This window comes from Coregonus lavaretus, assembly GCF_964263955.1.
Source record: "Coregonus lavaretus genome assembly, chromosome: 13".
Taxonomy (NCBI): domain Eukaryota; kingdom Metazoa; phylum Chordata; class Actinopteri; order Salmoniformes; family Salmonidae; genus Coregonus; species Coregonus lavaretus.
The window spans coordinates 25,704,522-25,725,327 of NC_140000.1; the positions used below are offsets into that span (position 1 = coordinate 25,704,522).

Genomic DNA, 20,806 nt, shown 5'->3' on the forward strand with positions numbered 1-20,806 from the left:
CTTCCTGGATTGCAGCACCGGGTTAGAGGGAGGAGTAACAGACTGGGGACATTAAGTGACACTTCACACCCACCAGAGACTCACACAGGACTCCTGATCAACAGAAGGAGAGAGCACACTGAGAGAGAGAGAGAGAGAGAGAGAGAGAGAGAGAGAGAGAGAGAGAGAGAGAGAGAGAGAGAGAGAGAGAGAGAGAGAGAGAGAGAGAGAGAGGTAATGTGCTGATTAAGTCTTATTCTCTGCATGGCTAAAACAACTTTTAAAGTAAATGGGAGAAGAAAGAAAACTCTCTGGACATTACTTGAAATTATTTAACAAAACGAGTAACTCCTTGGTCCTCGACAATCTACTGGCAAATAATGGTACTTTGTTACAATGAATATCCATGTCTAATATTTATGTAATTGGACAGGCTAAATCTATGATGTTGAAATGCCTATTTACTCTGTTCCATCTGACTGCGCAATCCACTGTCTCATCAGCCCAGCCAGGTAATTTATAGACTTGATCTCCACTTCAAAAAGCATCTAGACATTATATCACATTTCTTTTAGACTAACATTTCGTTTTCAACAGCGGAGATTTGTATAAACCTTACTGTCTGTCTCTCCAACATTTGCAACATTGTTTCAATATCCAAATTCGATCTCCAGCTGTCCCATAGTAATCAACGTTTCGGGAGTTGGGAGTCGGGAGTCAGGATGAGACAGAAAGGAAGGCAACTTTTCTCAGCCAGTCGAAATCATGAATCAGCATCAGCCGGCTTGGGTAGCAACCCTAGATTAGCGTCGGACTATATCTTGTGGAAGGATGAAAAACGATTTATAAATTAATCAAAATTACGTTGTTAATGAAAATATGTAAATCATTATTTTAATATGTTGTTAACCCGTTGTATAAAAGTGATAATGCCCTCGAAGCCAGTGTTTGGAGGATATTTTGGCACGGTTTTGCGACCTTCGACGAACAACACCCATGCCAATATATCCTCCAAACACCGGCTTCGATGGCATTATCACTTAAGTAAAGCATTACTAGGACTTTGACATCTTCTCTCTGTGCATTCAATTAAAGTTGAAAAAATGTGCTAAGAAGGTTGAAACAATCATAAATGTGTCATGAAATCTTCAAGTCAGATTTTCTGAATGCCTATGTATTCTCCTTACACAGCTGTGAATGGGATGTGTAGTTATTCTCATAACACTATTTATCATGCTATTCTATACTCTTTCTGTGCTCAATCCTGTGGACACAGACAAGGTGACCAGAGAGAGAGGTGAAAGAGGACAGACCCTGGTGTTGTGGTTGATTCATCGAGGCAGTGGAGGCAGGATGTGGGTCCTCATGTGGGCAGCTCTACTCTTCTCTCTGACAGAGAGATCAACATGCCAACGTAAAAATATTGTTAATATTGAAATCATTAGTAGGCCTAGTTGTATAGATGTGGTAACACATTTTAATCTCAACTGATTCTGTATCATCAAAAATATTAGTAACAAAGTGCTTTCTGCATTACACATGACTGTATTAATTTCCCTCTATCAGAACAGCCACAGCCACCACCACACACAGCAGCATCACCCTGGACCATCACCTTCAGTCCAGCAGAGATAACAGCAGAGAAGGGACTATGTGCTGTTATTTCATGTACTTTCACTCACCCTGATAACGTCAAGCCTACCACTGCAATATGGTTCAAGTGCTCTACAAATGGCAAATGTGATCAGGATAAAAATATAATTTTTCACTCTAAAGATCCCTCTAAGGCTCAGGAGGGTTATAAACAGAGAGTGTCTCTTCTGGAGACAGACCTGACAAAGAAGAACTGTAGTGTGATCATCAACGACATAAGAGAAAAGGACACTGGAGCGTATCAATTCAGAATGATAGGAAGACCATTTACATACCCACAGAAAATGAAAATCACTGTGACAGGTACAGCATGACTATTACTGTAAGTTATATTGACATGACAATTACTGTACTTAAATATGAACGCTGACTGTAACATACAGGTACATATCTCCAATTCATAAATGCCAAGATACCCCTCCCCAAGTCTCCCTTTCCAAAGTCTTATTTTTTCTAAACAATGGTGGAATGTTTTTGGCTTTATTTGGAGCAGTTTTTACAGGGGTAGCATAGGCATGATGCTGTCACACTGCGTCTGATTATATTTCTCAGATGGTCAGGTACATAGATGAAAAACTCACTTCTGAGTTTGTATTTCCTATGTTCAGCTCTGACCCAGAAGCCCTCAGTGTTGACTCCTACTCTGACAGAGGGAGAACCAGCTACTCTGACCTGCACTGCCCCGGGGATGTGCTCTGGAACCCCTCCTCACATTACATGGGCATGGAGAGGAACAGGAGACAACATAACTGAGCTCCAAGAAAACACCGCCATACAGGAGAGAGAGGATCTGGCCAGCGTCACAACAACCCATTTTTCAAATTTGACATTTACCCCCTCAGCTAAGGATCACAGCACCAATGTCACATGTCTGGTGACCTTCAATGACATTGTCACCACTAAGAAGACACTGAAATTGAATGTGACACGTAAGTACTGTACATTATCTGACCTTCATTTCACAACACATGCTTTCGTTGTGCTTCAACAGTTATATTTCATGAACATGATTAACTGTGTATGCACTTTGTTTTCTAGATGTGAAGGAACCCAAGATCTCTGGTTGTAACACAGTGAGAGAGGGTGATACCCTGAATCTGACCTGCAGTGTTGACAGCTACCCACCATCATCATCTAACATCACCTGGAGTAAGAATAGGACAACCGCTTTGGATCAGAATAACTCTGGACTGGCCACTCTCACCATCTCTAACGTGACAAGAGAGCATGCTGGGGAGTATGTGTGTACAGCTCAACACCCCAACAGGACTCTGACAGCTTCCGCTGTTGTAACTGTGAAGTGTGAGTACAAACAGCACTGTACAAACCTGATTGAAACATTTAAGTTGATATGAGACGCAATCATTCTTATCTCGCATGATGTTAACATCAATCTATCACTGATCTCTCTCTCTCTTCGCTGTCTTTTTCCAGACCGTCCTGTGATGCTCAATGGCTCTGGGTGTGTGGTCCAAGCAGAGGTCATGACCTGTGTGTGTGTCAGTCTGGGGGTTCCCTTACCCCTCATAGAGTGGCCACTGCTGGAGCTCAACACAGAGAAGTACAGCCTCACTACATCAGTGTTCGGGTCCTCAGTGAATAGCACCATCAGCCTGCCTGTTAGAAACCACACCCACAACACCACTGTGGAGTGTGTCAGCAGAAATACTGTGGGTGTAGTGAGAGGGAAGTTGCAGGAAACGCAAAAAGAGAACCAAGAAAAGCAAGGAGGTAAAGATATAAGTTAAGTAACTTTGTTAGAGAGCCCCATTTTCCCAATTGTACCCAATATGTGCAATGTTTTGGATTTCAGTTGGAAAACCACAAAATGAACCCCCAAAAAAATCTTACAGAGGATATTAACTTATGTGAGCCACTTCTAATATGTAGTTGTTGTTTTCTTTTTAAGATGAAGTATTGGAAGATATACTGGCAATGCTGTCAAACCCAAAACGGATTACTGCATTTGTGATTGGTGCATCATTTTCAGCTATCATTGCTTGCATCGTCCTATGTTTGAAAGGGAAATTTCAAAGGTACATGTATTATGTTACTGTAGTACAGCTAGTATTCACTGAGCATGTTGTTTTAAAAATCAATTACAGATTGTCTTTGGAAATTCATATTTGCTATCACGAGCATCAGATATACTGTCCAAAGTGCCAATGCCTTTCACCACATTGTAATGGAAGTGCTTGCTTAACACACCAAAATACAGTCATTGAGATATTTCATTTGTAATTTTATCCTTAGACAAAAAGAGAGGATCCCAAAGGACTCAGACTCCAAAAGCCCTTTCATGAACCTGGAGATGGTGGCATGTGAAGACCAACAGGTGCAGTACCAGTTTCTTTCTTTATTCAGCTTTACCAACATTCAGTTAGCATTGACATGCCAATAGGAGTTGATAAGACAGCATAAACAGATCTGGGACCACCAAGCTAACAAAAGACTCATAACACTGTGCTTTCTGTAATGTACTCCATAGACGGATACAGGACAGGCTGTGGGGGGCGAACAGACCCCTCTGCAGGTGGAGCTGAGGGAGGGAGCTGAAAATGGAGGGCCCCATACCAGTGGAGCCGCGGGAAAATCTGCCACAGAGGAAGAACCCAAAGAAGTGGACTATGCCAGTATTGACTACTCCCTACTGAAGAAGAAGACTCCTGAGGAGGCAGAGAAGAAGACCACCACCACAGAGTCAGAGTACGCCAAAATCAAACGAGAGAAGAAGAAAGATGGGGAAGAAGATGAAGGAGAGGGGAGGGGTGTGATGGAGGAGGAGGAGAAAGAGAACAGTAAGCCAGCAGCAGAGACAGATGAGGATACAGCGCTTTACTCCAACGTCAAGGCTATTATGGGTGGTTGGAATAGCATACAGTAGTATGGCTTCTATTATACAGCCATGTGGTGTTCTCTCATATTCCAGTTTGAATGATTTATGATAATACAGAGACTTTGTTTAATAACTGAAACTACTGTAGTTAGTAGTTTTGGTGTTGTTTCCTCATGTGCTGAATCCAGTTGGAATGTTTTATGTTAATTCAGAGACATTGTTTAATAACTGAAACTACTGTCGTTAGTAGTTTTGGGAAATGCTTTATTTTACAGCCCTGTGTCAGATGGTACTGTATGTGCCTGGTGCTTGTACAGTTTAAATAATAATATTTTCTAGTAATGTTTTTGTGATGTTTTCAAGGAAGTGTAATTTTTATTTTGTAATGATTGTGTTTTGTCAACATAGAGAAGGACTGACAAAGATGTGGTTTGGAAAAGTAGAGAGGTCAAACTTTTTCTTGTTTTTCTCCTCTTTCCTTTAATTTTTGCATTTCGATTTGACAAGGGGGTGGGGGATATTAGGTATACTGAACAAAAATATAAATGCAACATGTAAAGTGTTGGTCCCATGTTTCAATAGTTGAAATAAAAGATCCTAGAAATGTTCCATACGCACAAAAAGCTTATTTATCTAAAATGTTGTGCACAAATTGGTTTACGTCCCTGTTAGTAAGCATTTCTCCTTTGCCAAGATAATCCATCCACCTGACAGGTGTGGCATATCAAGAAGCTGATTAAACAGCATGATCCTTACACAGGCGCAACTTGTGCTGGGGACAATAAAAGGCTGAATGTGCAGTTTTGTCACACAACACAATGCCACAGATGTCTCAAGTTTTGCGGGAGCGTGCAATTGACATGCTGACAGTAGGAATGTCCACCAGAGCTGTTGCCAGAGAATTGAATGTTCATTTCCCTACCATATGCCTCCAATGTCGTTTTAGATCATTTGGCAGTACGTCCAAATGGCTTCACAACCGCAGACCACGTGTAACCACGCCAGCCCAGGACCTCCACATCTGGCTTCTTCACCTACGGGATCATCTGAGACCAGCCACTCGGACAGCTGATGAAACTGTAATAAAGCCCTTTTATGGGGAAAAACTCATTCTGATTGGCTGGGCCTGGCTCCCCAGTGGATGGGCCTGGCTCCCAAGTTGGTGGGCCTATGCCCTCCCAGGCCAACCCATTGCTGCGCCGCTGCCCAGTCATGTGAAATCCATAGATTAGGGCCTAATGAATTTATTTCAGTTGACTGATTTCCTTATGTGAACTGTAACTCAGTAAAACCGTTGAAATTGTTGCATGTTGCTTTTATACTTTTGTTCAGTATAGTATGTGTGTTTGTAACCATTATATTTCTGTACATAGAATGCTGATATACTGCAGAAAATGTTGGCAAAATGTAATAAATAATTGTCATTTTGGGCTAGCCAGAGAGGTCAAATGAAATGAATCAAGAAAAAAAGTACATTATGCTTTTAAAAGTTGTGCGCTATAGACAGGTTTGTTGTCTAGCAACAAAATAGACGTGTGCACAACTATGGGGCAAAACAGACGGGTAGGCTTAGATTGTTGACAACATGTAAACTATATTTAGTCTCTAGTGTTTATTAAAAATATAAATACATTTGCACAATGAGAACTTCTTGTCTCTCAAATACATTGTTACAGTTGTTGGTTAGCTAGCTAGCTAATTTTTGCATATTAGCATAGATGTGACATCAGTCAAAATACCTCAAAACATGACATGGTATCAAGAACAAGATAAAACTAGCTGAAACCAGCCACCTACAATTCACCACATGGCAGCTTTGTGTCATTGTTGCTAGCTATCTGGCCATCCAGAATCACGACAACACACAGCCTTCTGACTCATTGAAGCGTGCATATCGTTTTCGTGGCATTGTCAGCTAATCCGTCTATTAGAATATTTTTCTATTAATAAGTGTGCATTATTGCAGTATTGTTTATATTCAGACACTACCTCACTTTTAATGGTTTTGTGTATTTCCATTTGTTTGTTTTCTGAAATCTGTCCAAAGCATGTAGAAATTGTGTATGTTTTTATAGGCCAAACTAAAATCTGAACTCATCATGATTACTAGAAGTTTAGATAGCTGGCCGGTAGACTAATTTACCAATCTAAAACATTTTTGCTGACATGGGCTAATTGTGTGACCTTAAGTGACTTACATAACATGAGAAAAACTGCTGATACACAACCAAATTTCGAAATTGCACCTTGTGTATTCTACTATTCTAACTCTCAACAGTAAGTTAAAACCTGATTGAGTCCCCCCCCCCCCACTGTTTTTCTATTATTATATTTTTCACTTTGGAAATTGATCCGCAGGCCTACAAAAGGGTGACCGGCGCCATCTGCCCAGCCCTGGTATAAATGTTAATTACTATTATTATTATTTTATTTTGTAATGTTTCGATAGAGTAAATGAAAGCTTTATCTTGGAAGTGAAACAGAAATGCTAATACATAAATACACCCTACTTCTTTCTTTCAATACCAAACAGCGAGAATGCAGTGTTTTTCCTTTGTTGAGTGTAACAGGTTGAAGAAGAGAAACTATCCTGTCAGAATCAAGGTATTCTTAAAGAGCTACCGGACAAACTCACTATAAACACATATATTATTCCTCAGGTTTGGACTAGAAGAACATGAAGATGTAAAACATGTCCCTTTGTCACTGTTTCCATTCAAACAAACTGGGAAAGGAATTACACACTTTGAAGATTGTTTCAGAGGAAATAACGTTGCCTACACGTATTTATCCTTCTTGCTCAGGAATCAAATATTTATGTCCAGAGAGGGAATTTGTCTTTATAGACTTAATTTTTTTAAATAATTTGGGTTTACCTAATGCTCAATGGTTGTACTATGTACTCACAGACAATGAAAGCTCTGTTCATGTTTTAACTTGTTTGAATTGATACCATCGTTGTCGTCATTACATTTCAATGGGTGGCGCTGAGATCAATGGTTATTACACTGCCGCAAAAAATTCCACACATTTGTACGGTTTTGTGTGCACTAAAAGAAAAGACAAACGGTTAATTTACAGATTACATCACCTGCCACTTGTCAGTGTGAGCATCATGGACTCTGTTGTGTGTATGTTCTCAAACTCATACTGGATTAAGGATGGGATTACAGGATTAGAATGTTCCACTCACAGTACAGAGCCTGTAAATAGATCTAGCAGACACAGTCAGCACACTTCACTTGTATTGAGGATATACATTATCTGCTATTAATCATTGGGATGTATTTCCCTACTAAGGTCTGCCCTTAGGTTTTTTCATCCAGGTCAAAGGTAAGGCATAGGTAGTAGCATACATTAGTACTGTAGACCAGACAGTTAGTTGGAGCTAAGATTGTGTGTTTGTTTACCTAACACTTAGAATACTTTTAGTTTTGCCAATTAAGCATATTTATATTCATACATTCATACATTGAACCTCCTACATTTTGATACAATGTTTTATTAGCAGGCTGAGATGTTACTACTTATCCCCAAATGAAGCAGTTAGGGACAGTGTTTCCCAGGCCTGAAGGGCTGCAGTGCATGTCAGTGTTTGTTATTTCTTTCTAATCAGAGACAGATAAATAGGTCTGTATTCTGGTGTTTGGACATTCATTGACTTGCCAATCAATGATGAATTGAACTAAATAAATCATGTGCCTAGGAACATTTAATTAAATCATCCAGGATTTAATCAGGTTTGTCGCTCTGTATAAAAGCGTCTGCTAAATGACTAAAATGTAAAATGTAAAATGTAAATTCATCAGCACCAGGTTAGAGGGAGGAGTAACAGACTGGGGACAGGAAGTGACAGTTTACCTCTCTCTCAGTGTGCTCTCTCCCCCTGTTGACTGTGAACCCTGTATGTGTCTCTGATGGGTGTGATGTGCTGATTCAGTCTTATTCTCTGCATGGCTCAAAAAACTGTTGAAGTACTTGGGAAAAATTGGCAACTCTCTGGACATCACTTGCAATTATTTAACAAAGCTAGTAACTCCTTTGTCATTGGTAGAAACAATTGGTACTTTTTTTGTTTTTTACAATGAATCTCTATGAGGACTTAGGTAAAAAAGTATGTAATTAGTCTGTTACCATGTGGTTTCTAAATAAATTCCAGACAACTAGCGTAAAATAAAGCATTACTAGGACTTTGACATCTTCTCTCCATGTATTAAATTACAGTTGAATAAATGTGCTTAGAAGGTTGTAACAATCATAAACGTGTCATGAAACGGTTATGTCAGATGTTATGAATGCCTATGTATTCCCCTTACACAGCTGGTAATGGGATGTGTAGTTATTATTATAACACTATTTATCATGTTATTCGATACTCTCTCTGTGCTCCAGACCTGTGGACACAGACAAGGTGACCAGAGAAAGAGGTGAAAGGAGACAGACCCTGGTGTTGTGGTTGATTCATTGAGGCAGTGGAGGCAGGACGTGGGTCCTCATCTGCACAGCTCTACTCTTCTCTCTGACAGAGAGAGCAACATGTCAAAGTAGGGTCCCTTTCATCATTAAAGTATTGTTAATATTGAAATCATTAGTAGTTGTAAAGATGTGGTATTCGTAGTGGTATGGCAATTAAAACCCATTTTCGTCTAAACAGATACTGTATCATCAAAAATGCTACGGACGAGTGAAGTAATATCCAAATGCTTCCTGCATTACTCATGACTCTATTAATTTAATAATAATAAGTAATATGCCATTTAGCAGACGCTGTTATCCAAAGCGATTTACAGTCATGCGTGCATACATTTTTTTTGTGTATGGGTGGTCCCGGGGATCGAACCCACTACCTTGGCGTTACAAGCGCTGTGCTCTACCAGCTGAGCTAAGGCCCCTCCAGCAGCAGCTCCAGCAGCTGCAAACACATAGAACATCACCTTTAGCCCAGAGAAAATAACAGCACAGACTGGCCTATGTGCTGTTATTTCATGTACTTTCACTCACCCTGATCACGTCAATATGGTTCAAATGCCATACAAATGGCAAATGTGATAAAGGTAAAGACATCTTATTATTTATTTATTTTTGACAAGTTGAGGCAGAGGGCTGTCGAGCTGTCTGGGATTGATTGGGCTCCCTCTAGTGAACATTACTACTACTACGACCACCAAGCTGAAGAATCAGACATTTTCTGTCTTGGCTACTTTTCCCTCATTTTGCAATTCAAGGTGATACTCAGTAATTTCTAACATCTTTTTACACACAATCTTCTTGACATATATCATTGTTGCCTGAAATAAAAGCAACATAGGTTCATTAGAATACGTTTTTTAAAAAGTGACATTTAACCATTGCGGTTATGTGTTGTTAGCGGTTGATGTTATTTTTCAATAACACAGACCCCAAAGCAAATCAGGGGGAGAAAAATATATTTATTCAAAGAGAATAGTAGTTATGCTGGGAAGTAGATGGTAGATGTTCATTCTCCCCTGTTCTCAATGTTTCTCCACAGAACAAAGAGACAGGATGTAATTTATAGCCTCAAGCCTAGTATGTGGCTGACCAATTAGAATTCCTTGCAATAGAATTTGGCTACTGGCCAAACCCCCAAGTATCCTGTTGCAGGCTCAAAGTATAGAGCATTTGGACCAATGAAAACTTGCCCATGTAGCTATGAATCCCTGGTTGGAACCACTACAAAGATTCTAAACAGATGTTGAACTGAAAAACGACTATTTCCATTGATCGTTAATTCCCTCTTGACCTCTAGTCCTCTATTGACCACTAGTCCTCTTGACCATTAGTCCTCTTGACCACTAGTACTCTGCGTTGTGTATATTTATCTTTGAATATTCTTACAATGTCACCACTACTGACATTAGTTATATGTCACAACAGGTGATATTGTACATATGTCACTATAATGGCATATTCAATATATATCACATAGCATGGGGCTCCATTGGTCCAGAACAGAATGGTAAAGTGTGAAGTATTTGATGTGTAATTGATGTCTGATATCTGTTGCAGAGGTCTCTGGTTCAGGGTTAAATAGACACCACGTGGTGTTTGGTGCTGCTTTGGCCGATGTTGCTGATCATCAACGGTACAACTCCTATCTAGATATGCAATTGCAATGTAAAACTGATTTGGTGGTTTTACTGCATTGACCCAGTTGACTTTTAGAGTGTGTCAAACTTATAGCAAACAACACTAAAGCAACAGAGTACAGAGTAGACACAGGGTCCAACTGACACACATGACAGCAGGGAATCAGCCTACTGTTCCAGTGCTGTTGGATGGCTGGCTGGCGTCCATCTTGGCTCCACCTTGTCCCTCTCACTTAAACAGTGGTGCCAGTGGTAAGAGTGAGACATATGCTTCCTCCACATAGGGTCTCTGCTCTTACCAGCTCACCCAGGGAGAACCTCATGATATCATCCTATGTTATCTCTCTCGCTTTGTCTCTCTCTGTTCATCTTTTCTCAGTGATTCCATTTGAAACTGTATATGTAGTGTAGATTGATTGTTCATTGATATACAGTTTCGCTCTCAATATTCCCATTTCCAATTTCCCCTCCCTCTCCCTCATTCCCTCTCTCAGATGTCAGTGGCCAGTGAAATGTATGGGTACCAAGGGACATCTCGGCCATGACCAAGTCCTGCGTGGTCATCCCCTTCAGATTCATGTATCTGGCAATACTGTGGCATCCACGGCATCTGGTACTTTGGCCAGCCATACCCACCTGTGGTGCTCTTCCCAGCTGTGGTCTTCAAGACATTGTGCATGAAAGTTACAAACGGCGTACCAAGCTCATTGGGGACCTGCACCAGAGGAACTGCACCCTGCTCATCAGTAATATAGGTACAGAGCACTCAGGGAGGTACTACTTCCGTGCCGACCTGGACACGTGCCAACATCTACACCTACCCAGACTTCTCTGAGCTCAAGGTGCTGGGTAAGCCTGCTGAGAGAACCTGAGAGGCTATTTTTTTTTTTTTACTATGATTTTTTTCAATCGTAGGTGTCACATTTGTGGGCTGGATTGCCATAGCCTGGTACCATATCTGTTGTGATGTCTTGCCAACTATCTGTGGACACTGTTTGGCATTACATGGCCTGACTATGACAATAGGAGTTGGCAAGCACAAATAGATCTGGCACCAGGCTAGGAATGACCTAGCTGTGATTATAATTATTATAGTTTTAATGAGAATAGGTAAATATTGTGAATTGGTGAATTTTAAATCGTTCACTTATGTCCTCTCTGTCCCCCAGACCAGCCCAACATTGACATCCCTGAGGAGATAGTCGCTGACGAGAATCTGGACGTGCTATAATACACACAACTGTCCAGAGAATAGACCAGAGAGCCAATGGATGTACACAGACTACCTGCCTGAACCCGAGTATACCTCAGACTACGTGGAAGAAAGCAATACAGCCGTACTGTCCAGCACGCTCACCTTCACCCCCAGGCCCATGAACAACGGCCAGCTGCTGGGCTGCAGGGTCTACTACCCCAACACCACCCTGGTCTACGAGAGACTCATCTCTCTGGACGTCAAGTGTAAGTGACCAACTGACCAACAGGGGACACATTATGTAATGTGGGGGATTATATAAATATAGAATAACTAATCCTGACTACTACACCAAATGTAATAGTAGCAGTGTTACATATATTTCTGACGCACACATTGTAGAACCATTGTCAATATCTACAGTCATCCATTATTCTCCATCTACAGTAGAAGTATAGCAGCTTGATTTAGCAATACATTGCATGATTATGACATGCATAGGGTATGTTAGCCTGGCATCCAAACCTGTTTTTCTACGTGTCACCTTTGTTTTTCTTTGAGAAAATGATGAGTGCAGCATTGGGTCTGGTTTAACCAGGTTATACACTTGTCACTTTTACAAGTCTAACCCCACCTTCCCCTTCCTCTCACCCCAGATGCCCCTAGCTCGGTGTGGGTGAACGTGTCCACGGAGGTGATGGAGGGCAGCTCCGTGACCCTGCACTGTGAGGTGGACAGTAACCCTCCTCCCAGGATCTCCTGGCTGTTTGGGGACCAGGAGCTGCTGTGGGACACGTCCTCCAATGCCTCGCTCTCCCTGGAAGACTTAACCCCGCTCAGGATTGCATCTACACCTGCGTGGGGCATAACGGCAACGGCGTCATGAAAAATAGTTACATTTAACCATTGTAGTTATATGTCAACCAAGCTGACATTTTAGTTTATGTGACTTGCTGTGACATATTTCTTATAAGTAGTGACGCGCGACATATATAATGACGTATTAGTTATGTGATAAACCAGGCCCATAGCTTCTTGCTCTTGTTTATACACAGTACGTTCTATCCTCTTTAACTTGCTCCTTTGTTCAACTCCTTTCATTCTCCTCCTATCACTACCTTTCATCCCTTCTATGTCCTCCCTGCATGCCGTCAATGCCGTCAATGTGCACTGCAGCATCAGCAACATTAACGGGTCGGAGAGTGTTCTTCTGGAGTTGCAGCAGGAGAGTGAGTACACAAGTTCAGGTTTATGGTTAAATACAGAAAAAAACTGCAAACAATTAAAATGCAATTAATTGTATAGCCGAAAATACATGAGAGATTGAACTGAAATGAGAAGTGTAGTACCTTTATATGATTTCTAGATTGACTTTATAAGTAAGACCACAAACTGGCTACCCCATTGGCTTGATATGGTAATGGCATTATCTTGAATGTAAAAAAGTTATAGTACCATGACCCACCTTCTGTTTCTACACTATCATCAATATGATGTTCTTGTCCAATTTTAGAGAAGTTTAAGATGGCAGTGATTGTTGGCGCCATCGGTGGAGTGGCTGTCATCGCCTTCATCATCGCAGCAGTGAGATATGTGGGCCATAACAACAAGAAGTGAGTATCCACCCTTCACTAACTGTGACAGGGGTCGATGTGAGTTACAGGTAGTCATTTCCTGTTTGAATTGACGATAAGGAAACACTTCAGCCTAGCCATCCATTCTAAAACACCTCTGTGTATTCGTGAGTGAATGATTGATCGATGGACGGACCTGAGAATCATCTTCATAAGTTATGCTAATGCAAGAGCGAGTTCATTTAATTTGCCATCACTAGTCCCCTTTCTGAAATCCTCTGAGATGGAGATCCAAAATGGCTGCCTGGTGGAGTGGTGTTAGCAAGCCAGACTAACCGTAGCCTATAGTTTGAAGGCTCTTTTCCCTGCTTTGATACTGCTTTGTACCCTTGACTTGCTTAGCTAAAAATACAGCCATGGTAGCCTACTTAACTAAGGTGCTTCAGCATTATAGCAATACATCACATTCTGACAAAAGCTTTTACAGAATGTCGCTCCAAGAGACGGTGTCAGCTCAACCGCAACTAAACCCATGAAACAATAACCACAACCATGAACGTCGACCATAACCATGAACCATATGCCTGGAGACTATTAACTACGTTGGGAAACAGGCCCTTGTTTTAAAATGGATGCTCAGGCTTGGAGTGTCGCCCTGAGTTAGTTAGTTAGTGGCCATGAGACCGAGTCTGATCTTGTGACTCCATCCCCCAGAGAGAATGGCAACCCTGGGCAGGACCTGTTCTCTAAACTGGAGAACCCAGTGATGTACTACAGCACAGTCAAGAAGGACAAACAATGTTTGAGGAAGAAAGTGGTGAGACATGTTGATGATGATGACTATGAGGATGAGAATGACTATTCTCAGATCTGTCTTAGACGGGAGAATGATAGCTGACCCGTTGCTAATGCTGATACTATACTATACCCGTTCAATTCATGTCCCTTTTTTGATCTACATTCCGTGGAGATACTCATTAATTATCAAAAACCTACAGTCTGTCACACCCTGGCTCTGGGGACTCTTTATGTTGAGCCAGGGTGTGTATATTCTATGTGTTGTATTTCTGTGTTGGCCAGAGTGGTTCCCAATCAGAGGCAACGAGTGTCAGCTGTTGCTGGTTGTCTCTGATTGGGAGCCATATTTATAGAGGCTGTTTTCCCACAATAGTTGTGGGATCTTGTTCCGTTTGGTTTGTTCCAGTGTGATTGTGTTAAACCGTAGACGTCACGTTATCGTTTGTTGTTTTGTTCGTGAGATCACAATAAAGAGTATGTTTGCTTTCAACGCTGCGCCTTGGTCTACTCCGTCTAACGATCGTGACAGAAGATCCCACCATACCAGGACCAAGCAGCGTGTCCAGGAGCAGGCGGCCTGGACATGGGAGGTAGCGCCGGGAAAGGAGCTGGAAAGGTTGACGATGGCCCAGGTGGGCAAATCGTGGTCCTGGGAGGACATGCTCGGGGGCAAGGGGCCATGGGCTAAGATTAAGGCCCTGGCGAGAGAGGAGCAACGGCGTCAACAGTGTCGTCGTCGGACGGACGAGAGGCAACCCCAGAATTTTTTTAGGGGGGGGCACACGGCATGGGCGACTGGGCAGCAGGAGGCTGCCACAGGGCGAAATGGGAGACGAGGAGAGAAGGCCACCGGGTTACGGGAGCCATTGGTGAGAGGAGGGAAGGAAGTTGTAGAGGCACGGCGAGAGGTACTGAGGTGTATTGCCGGTCCGGTCCGGCCCATTCCTGATCCCTGTTTAAGGCCAGTGGTGTGTGTTCCCAGTACGGTCCGGCCTGTTCCTGCCCCTCACACCAAGCCTACGGTGGGCATCGTCAGCCCGGCCCGGCCTGTTCCTGCTCCTCGCACCAAGCCTACGGTGCGCGTCGCCAGCCCGGCCCGGCCTGTTCCTGCTCCTCGCACCAAGCCTACGGTGCGCGTCGCCAGCCCGGCCCGGCCTGTTCCTGCTCCTCGCACCAAGCCTACGGTGCGCGTCGCCAGCCCGGCCCGGCCTGTTCCTGCTCCTCGCACCAAGCCTACGGTGCGCGTCGCCAGCCCGGCCCGGCCTGTTCCTGCTCCTCGCACCAAGCCTACGGTGCGCGTCGCCAGCCCGGCCCGGCCTGTTCCTGCTCCTCGCACCAAGCCTACGGTGCGCGTCGCCAGCCCGGCCCGGCCTGTTCCTGCCCTTCGCACCAAGCCTACGGTGTGCGTCGCCAGCCCGGCCCGGCCTGTTCCTGCCACTCGCACCAGGCCTACGGTGTGCGTCGCCAGCCCGGTCCGGCCCGTTCCTGCTCCACGCACCAAGCCAGGGTTGCGTATCGTCAGCCCGGTCCGGCCCGTTCCTGCTCCACGCACCAAGCCAGGGGTGCGAGTCATCAGCCCGGTCCGGCCCGTTCCTGCTCCACGCACCAAGCCAGGGGTGCGCATTGTCAGCCCGATCCGGTCCGTTCCTGCTCCACGCACCAAGCCAGGGGTGCGAGTCATCAGCCCGGTCCGGCCCGTTCCTGCTCCACGCACCAAGCCAGGGGTGCGCATTGTCAGCCCGATCCGGTCCGTTCCTGCTCCACGCACCAAGCCAGGGGTGCGCATCGTCAGCCCGGTCCGGCCCGTTGCTGCTCCATGCACCAAGCCAGGGGTGCGCATCATCAGCCCGGTCCGGCCCGTTCCTGCTCCACACACCAAGCCAGGGGTGCGCGTCGTCAGTCCGGCACAACCCGTGCCTGGGTCACCGGTGCCTGGTCAGGTACCGGTCAGCTGCTCCACACCGGAGCTTAAGCAATCCGCTCCTACGATGTCCAGTCCAGCTCCAGCCAGCGGGGCCAGACCGGACCAGGGGCGCTACGGGGGGATTATTGGAGGGTGGTGGGCGAGCCCGGAGCCGGAACCGCCTCCGAGGAGGAATGCCCACCCAGCCCTCCCCTGGTTTGTTTATGTTTAGGTGCGGTCGCAGTCCGCGCCTTTAGGGGGGGGTACTGTCACACCCTGGCTCTGGGGACTCTTTATGTTGAGCCAGGGTGTGTATATTCTATGTGTTGTATTTCTGTGTTGGCCAGAGTGGTTCCCAATCAGAGGCAACGAGTGTCAGCTGTTGCTGGTTGTCTCTGATTGGGAGCCATATTTTTAGAGGCTGTTTTCCTACAATAGTTGTGGGATCTTGTTCCGTTTGGTTTGTTCCAGTGTGATTGTGTTAAACCGTAGACGTCACGTTATCGTTTGTTGTTTTGTTCGTGAGATCACAATAAAGAGTATGTTTGCTTTCAACGCTGCGCCTTGGTCTACTCCGTCTACCGATCGTGACACAGTCGTGGTCAACAGTTTTGAGAATGACACAAATACTAATTTTCACAAAATCTGCTGCCTCAGTTTTGATGATGGCAATTTGCATATACTCCAGAATGTCATGAAGAGTGATCAGATGAATTGCAATTAATTGCAAAGTCCCTCTTTGCCATGAAAATGAACTTAATCCCAAAAAACATTTCCACTGCATTTCAGCCCTGCCACAAAAGTATCAGCTGCCATCATGTCAGTGATTCTCTCGTTAACACAGGTGAGAGTGTTGACGAGGACAAGGCTGGAGATCACTCTGTCATGCTGATTGATTTAGAATAACAGGCTGGAAGCTTTAAAGGGAGGGTGGTGCTTGAAATCATTGTTCTTCCTCTGTTAACCATGGTTACCTGCAAGGAAACACGTGCCGTCATCATTGCTTTGCACAAAAAGGGCTTCACAGGCAAGGATATTGCTACTAGTAAGATTGCACCTAAATCAACCATTTATCGGATAATCAAGAACTTCAAGGAGAGAGGTTCAATTGTTGTGAAGAAGGCGTCAGGGCGCCCAAGAAAGTACAGCAAGCGCCAGGACCGTCTCCTAAAGTTGATTCTGCTGCGGGATCGGGGCACCACCAGTGCAGAGCTTGCTCAGGAATGGCAGCAGGCAGGTGTGAGTGCATCTGCACGCACAGTGAGGTGAAGACTTTTGGAGGATGGCCTGGTGTCAAGAAGGGCAGCAAAGAAGCCACTTCTCTCCAGGAAAAACATCAGGGACAGACTGATATCCTGCAAAAGGTACAGGGATTGGACTGCTGAGGACTGGGGTAAAGTCATTTTCTCTGATGAATCCCCTTTCCGATTGTTTAGGGCATCCGGAGAAGACAAGGTGAGCGCTACCATCAGTCCTGTGTCATGCCAACAGTAAAGCATCCTGAGACCATTCATGTGTGGGGTTGCTTCTCAGCCAAGGGAGTGGGCTCACTCACAATTTTCCCTAAGAACACAGCTATGAATAAAGAATGGTACCAACACATTCTCAGAGAGCAACTTCTCCCAACCATCCAAGAACAGTTTGGTGACGACCAATGCCTTTTCCAGCATGATGGAGCACCTTGCCATAAGGCAAAAGTGATAACTAAGTGGCTTGGGGAACAAAACATCAACATTTTGGGTCCATGGCCAGGAAACTCCACAGACCTTAATCCCATTGGGAACTTGTGGTCGATCCTCAAGAGGCGGGTGGACAAACAAAAACACACAAATTCTGACCAACTCCAAGCATTGATTATGCAAGAATGGGCTGCCATCAGTCAGGATGTGGCCCAGAAGTTAATTGACAGCGTGCCAGGCCGGATTGCAGTGGTCTTAAAAAAGAACACTGCAAATATTGACTCTTTGCATAAACGTAATGTAATTGTCAATAAAAGCCTTTGACACTTATGGAATGCTTGTAATTATACTTCAGTATACCATAGTAACATCTGACAAAAATATCTCATAACACTGAAGCAGCGAACATTGTGAAGACCAATACTCAAAACTTTTGACCACGACTGTATATGACCTCTTATGTTAAAGAGAAAATGTAAACTTCCCCAGCCAACTACTGACCTAGCCTGAGAGTCCCAGTACCACTATAGCTATCTATCACAGTACCTCTGGAGTAGCTGCGACCATAGCCTTTCCAAACCACTGTTTTCTGCTTCATCGCTTCTCTGCGTTCTTCTGTCTCTTTTTCTCTTCCCTAACTCTTGCACAGCTTAAGACAGAGCTTCTGGGCTCAAAGTTTACCTCCATTCTAGAGGAGAGTACGGTAAGGTACCTAAACAACCCCACCCCAATCCCAACTCCAGGTCTCAGTGGTAGACAGCATCCCTCACACATCCCAGACAGCAAAATTATATGATGGCCCAAATTCGGCCCTTATCTACAGTATTACGACTTACCATATGGCCCAGTTAACCACTTAGTGTTACGGTCCTGAAGTGGAACTATAGCATGAAATGCCCAGATCTTGCCTGTCAAGGTGGATGTGGCCCACATTCAAACCTAAAGTAGCCCAGTAACTAGGGAAAGTTGTTAGGGCCACACAACTCAAGCCAGAGATGGCCCATCAGCAAAGTGCCAACCCTCTCCCAGTCCGCATCTCCTACATTCGGACCAGATCTGGGCCATATGACGCATTGTGGTGCCAGAACTGAGCCATACTGTATGTGTCACCAAACAACCAGATCTGGCTCACAGTCGTCTGCTGTCTGAGATCCGCTTCCATGTGCTGTATTGCCTTTGATTTCCATGACTGCTGTTGTATGGCTGCCTCGATACCAACAGGATATGCTAAACCTACTCAATCTCCTTGTCTTACACCTCTGCTCACCAATAACAACTAACCCTCCTTTCTCCTCGCTCAATGTCTGTCATGTTATCACTTTATACGGTCTATGTTCTGAGATGTCAATGGCATTGGTGGCACTGTGCTGGTATAACCTCTGATTCTGAATGGGCCTTCTCTCTTTCCGTACCTTCAACAGGGAGAAGACGGAGATTATCAACCTGTGGGCTCTATGGCAGCCCTGGGGAGGCAACAGCTGAACTACGCCGCCCTGGAGTTTCTGGGGGGGCGCTCCAGGGATGGGGGGGCTCAGGGAGGGGGGATGGCGGCAGTGACTACACCGAGATCAAAGCCAAATGAATCGCGATCCTTCCCTGACCCCTCGTCACCGCGGGACACAGTGGCAGCCATGTTGTCGCCCCCCTCCTCACGTCATTCGCCCCCTCTTCAAACGTCTTACCCCCTCCCCTGTGGATACCATCACCACACTTCACCATCACACCAAGATCCCCCATCGTATCCCCCCATCCCTGACTCATCTGAATTGACGTCCCCGTTAGTCAACGCCCCGGCCTCCAGGGGGAGCCCCAGTCACATCTCGCCACCCAGGACTGCTGGTAGCTACTTGCAGGGTCGGAACACGGCCCAGTTGACAATGTAAAAAGCTCTTTGTATTATCAGCAGCTGTCAGTCTCCCAGCTCTTACTCTATTGTTCATAGCCACACAATTCACTCACAACAGGTGGAATGTGTTAGCTACTGTACTGTACTGACTGTATCATCTACATTCAATGTTGCTATTTCCAGCCCTACACCATTAATTGTTTGGCATTGCTATCAAGCTTGGGACACAGTAACACATTTTCTGGGGCTCCCCTTCTGTATGTCACCCTATATCATACTCATAGCTAGCCTGGTTAAACCAGATTGAACGCTGCGCTTACCACTGTTTTCCTGTGAAACGCAGTGGAATCAGTTTGGATACCAGGCTAGCTTGTTCCTGCTCCTGTTCTAAATCTGTCCATTATAGTCCTTCTCCACTGTGTCCGCTGCCAGTCGAAGTGTCAGGGAAAGGGGTGTTTTTTTCTGCTTTTTCCTTTCTTATCCCTATTTCTGACCCTGGATCTGGAGGAAATTAGGGATCTCCTCTCTCTTCCTGATCCAGTGGTTGTCAAAACTGACCAGTGTTCATCAACCTTAGACATTCTGTGGAGATTTCATACCAAGTATTTATTGAATCACGAGCTCGTGGGTTCATCTAACAAATGGACATGGCTTTGCCCTTCGTCAGTTGAACTAACTAACAAAGAAGAAACTCTCCCTTATATACCCTTTTGGTTCTCATTCCTTTCACATACATCTGGTAACCATCATAGGCCTCCCTGTCTCTGTTATTATTACCCTTTGCCCCCAGGTCACTACATCCTATCCATCAATCACACTATCCTAAACATCAGTAATCTACTTTGACACAATGGAATGTAGACTTCATGGCACCAAACTAATTACCTAGTAACTCTACCTCTGTCCACACAATACTATGACATGACATCATTACACACCCTGAATACTTTCTATATCTCCATGTATTAGTATTACTTTATTAATGAGATGTAGGTACTATCTTCTTCTTTAGCTCTTCTTTTCACCCTTTTTGCTATTTAAGTCAAAAAATCATTGTTATCTGAGATGATTTTAGAGCCAATTTGTGCAGTTCTGAAAATAGTAACATAAAGGAAGCATCTACTGTACAGTAAGTTGCAAACCGTTTTTTAAGATTAAGATCACTTTATTGGTCAATTGCACACAAGGTCCAACCGAAATTTGACTTCCGCTTTTAACCCAACCCCTCCGAAAGAC

General features: G+C 44.3%; 1 protein-coding gene and 1 pseudogene across 2 annotated transcripts in view; both read left to right on the plus strand.

Annotated features, from left to right (window-relative positions):
* LOC311139995 (myelin-associated glycoprotein-like) overlaps nucleotides 1-19,306 on the plus strand; it is a 36,978-nt pseudogene extending 17,672 nt beyond the window's left edge. The window contains exons 3-9 of the transcript in view: nucleotides 11,745-12,036; nucleotides 12,427-12,662; nucleotides 12,826-12,999; nucleotides 13,284-13,383; nucleotides 14,059-14,161; nucleotides 18,374-18,427; nucleotides 19,146-19,306. The product of the transcript in view is annotated as a myelin-associated glycoprotein-like (transcript). The remainder of the gene's footprint in view (nucleotides 1-11,744; nucleotides 12,037-12,426; nucleotides 12,663-12,825; nucleotides 13,000-13,283; nucleotides 13,384-14,058; nucleotides 14,162-18,373; nucleotides 18,428-19,145) is intronic.
* Nucleotides 1,333-4,516, plus strand: LOC311139250 (sialic acid-binding Ig-like lectin 5; the record flags this gene model as incomplete). The annotated part of the gene is made up of 8 exons (XM_084174145.1): nucleotides 1,333-1,393; nucleotides 1,576-1,935; nucleotides 2,241-2,561; nucleotides 2,671-2,934; nucleotides 3,067-3,363; nucleotides 3,542-3,668; nucleotides 3,886-3,967; nucleotides 4,121-4,516. 8 exons carry the CDS (start codon nucleotides 1,333-1,335, stop codon nucleotides 4,514-4,516), a joined length of 1,908 nt encoding a protein of 635 aa, XP_084030271.1.
* Nucleotides 19,307-20,806: the final 1,500 nt, after the last annotated feature.